The 9,085-nt window shown below is 44.0% G+C and overlaps 1 protein-coding gene across 1 annotated transcript; it reads left to right on the plus strand.

Annotated features, from left to right (window-relative positions):
- The first annotated feature begins 4,260 nt into the window (after positions 1-4,260).
- On the plus strand, positions 4,261-5,518 carry MISFA (mitochondrial sheath formation associated). Its single transcript, XM_049780678.1, has 2 exons — positions 4,261-4,329; positions 5,429-5,518. The coding sequence occupies exons 1-2, from the start codon at positions 4,261-4,263 to the stop codon at positions 5,516-5,518; spliced, it is 159 nt and encodes a 52-aa protein (XP_049636635.1).
- Positions 5,519-9,085: the final 3,567 nt, after the last annotated feature.

Consider the following 9,085-nt stretch of genomic DNA (forward strand, 5'->3'; position numbering starts at 1 on the left):
GCCTGCGCTAGCCTTGGACGGACCACGGTTCGATCCCCCGGTGTCCCATATGGTCCCCCAAGCCAGGAGCAACTTCTGAGCGCATAGCCAGGAGTAACCCCTGAGCATTACTGGGTGTGGCCCAAAAACCAAAAAAAAAAAAAAAAAAAAAAAAAGAGTATGTACATCAAAAAAGATTATTTTTAGAACAGTAAAAAAAAAAAAACTTTGTAAGTTCAAAGGGCATGCTTTTTTTCATGTTATAGTCCCAGGTTTGATCACAGCACTGCATGGTCCTACTGCTAAGGGGCTTGCCCCTAAATACTGTCAGGTGGGACATGGGCCAAAAACAAAAAAGATAATTGTAGAAGCTATTATATCAATCTTCAGGGTATGGCCAGTTGATTAAAAAGACTGCTTTAGGGGCCGGGTAGGTGGTGCTGGAGGTAAGGTGTCTGCCTTGCAAGCGCTAGCCAAGGAAGGACCACGGTTCGATCCCCGGGCGTCCCATATGGTCCCCCCAAGCCAGGGGCAATTTCTGAGCACATAGCCAGGAGTAACCCCTGAGCGTCAAACGGGTGTGGCCCAAAAACAAAACAAAACAAAAGACTGCTTTAAAGAATTTAATTAAAATCAATAGATGGGGCCGGAGTGATAGTGCAATGGTAGGGAGTTTGCCTTGCACGCAGCTGATCCAGGACAGACCTTAGTTCGATTCCTTTTTTTTTTTTTTTTTTTTTTTGGTTTTTGGGCCACACCTGTTTGACGCTCAGAGGTTACTCCTGGCTATGCGCTCAGAAATCGTCCCTGGCTTGGGGGGACCATATGGGACGCCAGGGGATCGAACCGCGGTCCGTCCTACGCTAGCGCTTGCAAGGCAGGCAGACAGACACCTTACCTCTAGCGCCACCTTCCCGGCCCCCTTAGTTCGATTCTTGATGTCCCATATGGTCCCCCAAGCCAAGCCAGGAGCAGTTTCTGAGTGCATAGCCAGGAGTAACCCCTGTGCATCACTGGGTGTGGCCCCAAAACAAAAACAAAAATAAAATAAAATAAATTCAGTAGAAATTTTCAATGGGGCATATATTTGTCCCATAGACAAATGACACCTGCTTAAAATTAACCCCTGCTACTAACTGCAGAGAGACAGAAAATAGTAAAAGCCCTCTTCTGTATATATAAGCCAAATCACCACTATTTGAAAAAAGCTGGGGCCGGGCGGTGGCGCAAGAGGTAAGGTGCCTGCCTTGCCTGCGCTAGCCTTGGACGGACCGCGGTTCGATCCCCCGGTGTCCCATATGGTCCCCCAAGCCAGGAGCAACTTCTGAGCGCATAGCCAGGAGTAACCCCTGAGCGTCAACGGGTGTGGCCCAAAAACCAAAAAAAAAAAGCTTATATTTTTTCGTTTCAAGCCCCAGACCTAAGTTTATCAGAATCTCTTGAGCAGAGTTGTGATCTTCTCTCAAAAAGTGTAAATATAATTTTTTTGGTTTTGGTTTTGGTTTTGTTTTTGGGTCACATCCAGCAGGGGTTCCTCCTGGCTCAATACTCAGGAATCGCTCCTGGCAGGCTCTGGGGACCATAATGGGATGCTGGGATTTGAACCACGGTCCTTCTGCATTCAAAGCAAACACCGGATTACACCCGGCAGCGCCCAGGGATCAGTCCTGGCTCCATGCTCAGAAATCGCTCCTGGCAGGCTCGGGGGACCATATGGGATGCTGATTCCAACCACCATCTTTCTGCATGCAAGGCAAATGCCTTACCTCCATGCTATCTCTCCGGCCCCCAGTAAATATAATTTTTTAAAAAGAAGAGAAGGGCTAGAGAAGTAGTACACGGGGTAGGGCACATTCTTGCAGATAAAGACAGGTATAAGGCTTAGCTTTGTGAACTGTTGAGCAGTCCTAGATTCACCCAGGCTGTCCAAAATTTGACTGTCAGACACAAAGAAGAGAAAGTTTATAGAAACTAAAGATAGGAAGAACTTCTTCATGAGAGGGAGATAGCACAGTGGAATGGTTTTTTTCCTTGGAACTTTATAGGTTCTCTTCATAATAGCACTAGATTGGACCACAATAATACTGATACTTTCTGTTTATCTGTTAGATGCCTGACCCATTTAGGGTACTCTGACATCTCCAGATAGGATTTTTGAGAGGTGTCTGACATTTCATTGGTCTGCAGTGTGGTTTTGAACATATTTAATACTTTGGTAGTTGTAGGCTCTGCTAGTAGCTGAGACCTTGGAGGTTGTTGATACTTTCTTTGTCTGCAAGGATTATTTACATTTTCTGGCCAACAAACATACAATTCACTCTGCCACTGCCTTGACCTGAAAAGAATTGTGAATAATGCCATTCTTGTTTTTGAAGAGTCATTTGCATAGTGCACTAGATTTGTGTTTGTTTTTGCCTCACCTGGCAGTGCTCAGGGCTTACTCCAATCTCTACACTTAGACATCACTTGTCGTTGGCTTGGGGGACCATATGTTCAAATCTGGATTAGCTGTATGCAAGGCAAACATCCTACCAGCTATCTCTCCATCCCTAAAGCATTAGATTTTAAGGTAGCAGAATGATAGAGTTTGAAAAGTGGCTTAAGGTAAAGTATCTGGGGGCCAGAACAATAGCACAGCAGTAGGGCATTTGCTTTGCATGCAGCCGACCCAGAACAGACCCAGGTTCGATTCCTGGCATCCTATATGGTCCCCCAAGCCTATCAAGAGTAATATATTTTTTAAACTTTATTTATTTATTGATTAATTAATTGATTGGTTGTTGAGCCACACCCAGTGTGGCTCAAGGGTTACTCCTTGCTCTACACTCAGAAATCGCTTCTGGCAGGCTAGGGGACCATATGGGTGCCGGAATCAAACAGGGTTCCTCCCAGTCAGTGGCATGCAAGGCAAACACCCTACAGCTGTGCTATCTCTCCAGCCCCTGCCAGGAGTGATTTTTGAGTTCAAAGCAAGGAGCATCCCCTGAGCACTGCTGAGTGTGCCCCCCCCAAAAAGGGATAAAATATCTGTTGACATGATAAGAGAAAAACAGAAATATTTTTCAACATACAGTTGTTGAAACAATAGGTTTCATAAGTATATCTTTCTAGGTGTGTGTGGCCTTAGAGTTCTGTTTGGCACCCACCCCTCAGCACTACTGGGTGACATAGGTAACCCCTGGCATGGAAGAGCCCTAGCAGATCCTATCCTCTGGACTGTTGGACTGTTGGCTTCTTGACCAAGAATTGCTGGGTAGGGATTCAGAGTATCACTTGAAGCCCTTCAAATAAGATACTGATGAGTGCTCTCAAGATTTAGGAGAGGGTTAGAAGACTTGAGATAGGTGTCACTCATTTTCCTGGAAAGCAGCTTGTTTTATTCACAAGTTTCATAGACATCAAAACACTCCCTAATATCTGTCTCTAGTCTAAAAAGTTCACCAGGGGGCTGGAGCAATGGTAGGATGCTTGCCTTGCATGCAGCTGACCGGGATTTAATCAACAGCTCCACAGTTGGTGCCCCAAACACTGTCATGAATATGCACTGAGTACTGCTGGGTATGACCCCAAAACCAAAAAATAAAAAGATATATCATCTCGTTAACATGAAGTTTGGATACCAGGCCTTGTCCTGGAGGGTCGGCTATGAAACCTAAGGCAGGCCATTTAGACCAGTGGTCTTTGGGTACTGATCGATGCACCATAATGGTCCACAGGTGTAGAAAGGCTGAAGAATGATGATGTAGACTCTAAGCTGCAGTGATCTCAATAGCAAAATGAGGTGGGTTGTTGTACCTTTGTTATATTGTTGCTTTGAGATAATTTATACAGGGTTTTAGCTAGCTGCTGCTTGGGTTATTAACTTTGACCTTGGGTGCATCTGACCAATTAGCCACTGATGTCACAATGTCTGTTAGGCTCCAGCTTTTCCACAAGGTAGTTTGGAGCCAAGGACAGGAGCTGACATGTGAGAACTGAACCATCTTAGGGTTTTGTGAACATACTCCTTTGCCAAGATCTTGTTTTTTTTTTTTTTTTTTTTTTTTTGGTTTTTGGGCCACACCCGTTTGACGCTCAGGGGTTACTCCTGGCTATATGCTCAGAAATCGCCCCTGGCTTGGGTGGACCATATGGGACGCCGGGGGATCGAACCGAGGTCCTTCCTTGGCTAGCGCTTGCAAGGCAGACACCTTACCTCCAGCGCCACCTACCCGGCCCAACCAAGATCTTGTTAATCCTTCTCTGGACACTTTAGGTCCTGTGTTGGGTTGACTTTTTATCATGATCATTTTTGGCTGGATGCTTTTTATTGGATTTGCATGTTACATGGGCACATTTCCAGAATTAATGGTAAGTATGACCCTACTTGACTAACACTCCCCATACAAATTCCTGACCAGGGGCCTGAGAGATAGCATGGAAGTAGGGCATTTGTCTTGCATGCAAAAGGATGGTGGCTCAAATCCCAGCGTCCCATATGGTCCCCTGAGCCTGCCAGGAGCCATTTCTGAGCATAGAGCCAGAAGTAATCCCTGAGTGCTGCCGGGTGTGATCCAAAAACCAAAAAAAAAAAAAAAAAAAAAAAAAAATTCCTGACCAAATGGGGAAGAAAGTTGGGAGTCTTACCATGAATTAGAAGTAAGCAGGTGATAGCTTGGGACATCTGTCCACTAAGTCCACAGAGAGTCCATCATTTAATGCAAAGTGTATTCTGGAAAAAGTGCCTGACTTCAGGTTTCACATTAAGCATATCAGCAATTGCTAGTAATAAAGAGAGACTTTTAGTGGTGAGACTTAAGTGGTGAGACTTTTAGGTAACCACATATCACCAAGAGGCAGCTACCTATTGGACTGATTAGTAGAGCAGTCATAATTCCAGGATTATCCAAGGATAAGCACAGATCACAATCACATAAATGGGAGCTGTGGACTACAGGACAAAAATTGAAACCACTAGTGAAGTGAGCTAAATGGGAAGAAAACCAGGTTGAAGGGGCCATGTTCAGAACAAGGTAGAGAAACACTAGCAGGGGTCCTCAAACTTTTTAAACAGGGGGCCAGTTCACTGTCCCTCAGACCATTGGAGGGTCTGACTATAGTAAAAACAAAACTTATGAACAAATTCTTTTTTTTTTTTTTTTTTTTGGTTTTTGGGCCACACCCGTTGACGCTCAGGGGTTACTCCTGGCTATGCGCTCAGAAGTCACTCCTGGCTTGGGGGACCATATGGGACACCGGGGGATCGAACCGCGGTCCGTCCAAGGCTAGCGCAGGCAAGGCAGGCACCTTACCTTTAGCGCCACCGCCCGGCCCCATGAACAAATTCTTATGCACACTGCATATATCTTATTTTGCAATGAAGAAAAAAACAGATACAAATACAATATGTGGCCCGCGGGCCATAGTTTGAGGACCACTGCATGCCTGTTTGTCTTTATCTCTAATTTAGCCTCCAAATCAGAGCTGGAGAGTAAGGTGGCACGTTCAGAAGAAGGCACAATTGAGGAACCAGGCTTTGGATGAAAATCAGCAACAGTGAGTAGGTGGTTGGGATGGTCCTTTTTTTAGAGATGTTGGTAACAGCCTGATAAATCTCTCTTCTCTCTGTCTCTGTCTCTCTGTCTCTCTCATCTCTCTCTCTCTCTGTCTCTCTCATCTCTCTCTCTCTGTCTCTCTCATCTCTCTCTGTCTCTGTCTCTGTCTCTGTCTCTGTCTCTCTCTCTCTCTCTCTCTCTCTCTCTCTCTCTCTCTCCACTCCATGTTTTCCCTTTCAGACACTATGGTTTGCAATATTGTTACTGAAGGAATATCATGCCTATCATTTTATTTCCTTTCAGCACCCAATTCTTGTTCAAGGTGATCATTTTCAATTATCATTGTTATAGTGGTCCCTTCTTTGCTCTAACTGCACTCCCCTGCTATTTGTGGTAAGCTTCCTACCTGGTCCTCATCTTTATTGTTTCTGGATATTACTACCATGTTATCTTTTTTTTTTTTGTTTTTTTTTGTTTTTTGTTTTTTGTTTTTTGGGTTACACCCGGCAGTGCTCAGGGGTTACTCCTGACTCTATGCTCAGAAATCGCTCCTAGCAGGCTTGGGATACCATATAGTATGCCGGAATTCGAACCACCGACCTTCTGCATGAAAGGCAAACACCTTACCTCCAAGCTATCTCTCCTGCCCGTTATCTACTTTTTAAATACTCCACAAAATGACTATCATTTTATGTCTATTCGCCTCACTCTGACTCATTTTGCTTAGCATAATACTCTCCATATCCATCCATATATAAGTGAACTTCATGATTTCATTTTTTCTTAAAGCTGCATAGTATTCTCTTGTGTAGATATGTCAGAGTTTCTTTATCCACTTATCTGTTCTCGGACACTTCTGTTGTTTCCAGATTCTGGCTATTGTGAATATGCTGCAATGAACATAAGAATGCAGAGGACTTTTCTGCATTGTGTTTTGAGCTCCAGTGTTTTGGATATTGCTGAACCATATGGAAGCTCAAGTTCTAGTTTTCTGAGGAATATCCATATTGTTTTCCCTAAGGGCTTGATCAGTTGACATTCCTACAAGTAGTGAATGAGAGTCCCTTTCTCCCCACATCTGGGCTGGTTTTTCCTGTTCTTTGTTATGTGTGTCATAGACTAGCACTTTTTTGGGGGGGAGGGGGGGTACACCCGGCAGTGCTCAGGGGTTACTCCTGGCTGTCTGCTCAGAAATAGCTCCTGGCAGGCACGGGGGACCATATGGGACACCGGGATTCGAACCAAACACCTTTGGTCCTGGATCGGCTGCTTGCAAAGCAAGCCACTGTGCTATATCTCCGGGCCCTAGACTAGCACTTTTAATGTCCCTTTTAGCAGAGTCTGAAATTGAATTGAGTTGATGTCCTACTTTGTAACTTACTAGCTATGTGATCTTGGGAAAATTAACCTCTCTGAGCCAGTTATTTTTCTTTTCTTTGTGTGTGTTTGGGGGGGCAGCTTGGAACTTACACCTGTGTCTGCACTCAAATTACTCCTCATGGGACTCCTCCTTTTCCTCCTCTTCCTCAGTAGGGCTCAGGGGACCATCTGGGATGCTGGAGATCAAATCTGGGTCTGCTGTGTGCAAGATAAATAAATGCCCTACTTACTGTGCTATCACTTCAGCCCCATATTTTATTTTACCTGTGTAATACCTTTTTTTTTGAAGATTTTATTGAAGATTTCATTTAGAAATTTCTATAAAGCAGGGCCGGAGAGATAGCATGAAGGTAAGGCATTTGCCTTGCATACAGAAGGTCATTGGTTCGAATCCCAGCATCCCATATGATCCCCTGAGTCTGCCAGGATCAATTTCTGAGCATGGAGCCAGAAGTAACCCCTGAGTGCTGTCGGCTGTGACCCAAAAAACAAAAACAAAAACAAAAAAAAGAAATTTTTATAAAGCATATAAATGTTTTGCCTTTAATTTATCTATTTACTTTGGCAGTTCCTGGGACTGAACCCAGTACCACACACATATAAGACATGTTCTTTGTCACCAAGTCACCTCTTTGGCTTATGCTATAAAGCATAGCTTGACAGCTAGTATTTTATAAATGCTAGCTAAATAACTAAGCAATATATGAACCTGTCAAAGATTTGTTGGTGACAACAACCTTAACTATTTATTCAAGGTCAACACAGGTAATAGATATAGTTTCCCTTAAATCAGTTCATTTGTGGGCCCGGAGAGATAGCACAGCAGCGTTTGCCTTGCAAGCAGCCGATCCAGGACCAAAGGTGGTTGGTTCAAATCCCGGTGTCCCATATGATCCCCCGTGCCTGCCAGGAGCTATTTCTGAGCAGACAGCCAGGAGTAACCCCTGAGCACCGCCAGGTGTGACCCAAAAACAAAAACAAAAAATCAGTTCATTTGTGAAACTAGGCTACAAGTATAGACTTCTGAATGTAATAGTCCCACAAATCCACAGGGCCAACCTGCCCTTAGGAAACATTACTAGTAGTCAACTGTCCTTTTAGCCAACTGTCCCTGGTATCTACATCCCAACTCATGACATTCAGATTCAATTTTTTTTCTTTTGGTTTTTGAGCTACACCCGGTGACATTCAGGAGTTACTCCTGGCTATGCACTCAGAAATCTCTCCTGGTGGGACCGGAGAGATAGCACAGCGTAAGCATTTGCCTTAGATGCAGAAAAATGGTGGTTCGAATCCTGGCATCCCATATGGTTCCCCGAGCCTGCCAGGAGCGATTTCTAAGCATAGAGCCAGGAGTAACCCCTGAGCGCTGCTGGGTGTGACCCAAAAACCAAAAAAAAAAAAAAAAAAAAAAAGAAATCTCTTCTGGCTCAGGGGACCATATGGCATGCCGGGAATCAAACTACCATCTCCTGGGTTGGCTGCATGCAAGGCAAACACCCTACTGCTGTGCTATACCTTTGGCCCCAACAAAAGTGGATTTTTAAAATAAATCTCCACCTGCCCCAGAATTGCTGTGAGAACCTTGTCCCAACACATACTTCACTTAAGGTTGATGTAGATATTCTTCTGCACTAGGTACTTATTTAGGTGAACTACTACCTTATTGTGTGATCCTGACCAAATCACAAACTAATCTGTACATCAGTTTATTAAACTGGAACATGCAAATAAACAAAAGCTGCTTTCCCTTCTCTTCCTTCTCAGAGAAGTAGTGAGATTTGCTTTGCTCAAAAAGGATGGAAACCGGGGCCGTAGAGATAGCGCAGTGGTAAGGCATTTGCCTTAGACACAGGACGATGGTGGTTCGAATCCCGGCATCCCATATGGTCCCCCATGTGTGCCAGGAGCGATTTCTGAGCATGGATCCAGAATTAACCCCTGAGCAATGCCGAGTGTGACCCAAAAACCAAAAAAGAAAAAAAAAAAAAAAAAAACAGGATGGACCATACCATTTCACAAAAATGCAACTTATTTGAATAATCTAACAGCAGTTTGGAAGTCATTGTTGATAAGCATGCTAAACCAGGATAAATCCTTTTAATTAATTGAGGATGGCTGTTTTGATATATTAGTTTTTGCATAGCATTGTTTTTTGCATCTTATTTTTTTTCTGCTTAAAAAATACTTTA

Source organism: Suncus etruscus, chromosome 9 (genome assembly GCF_024139225.1).
Source record: "Suncus etruscus isolate mSunEtr1 chromosome 9, mSunEtr1.pri.cur, whole genome shotgun sequence".
Taxonomy (NCBI): Eukaryota; Metazoa; Chordata; class Mammalia; order Eulipotyphla; family Soricidae; genus Suncus; species Suncus etruscus.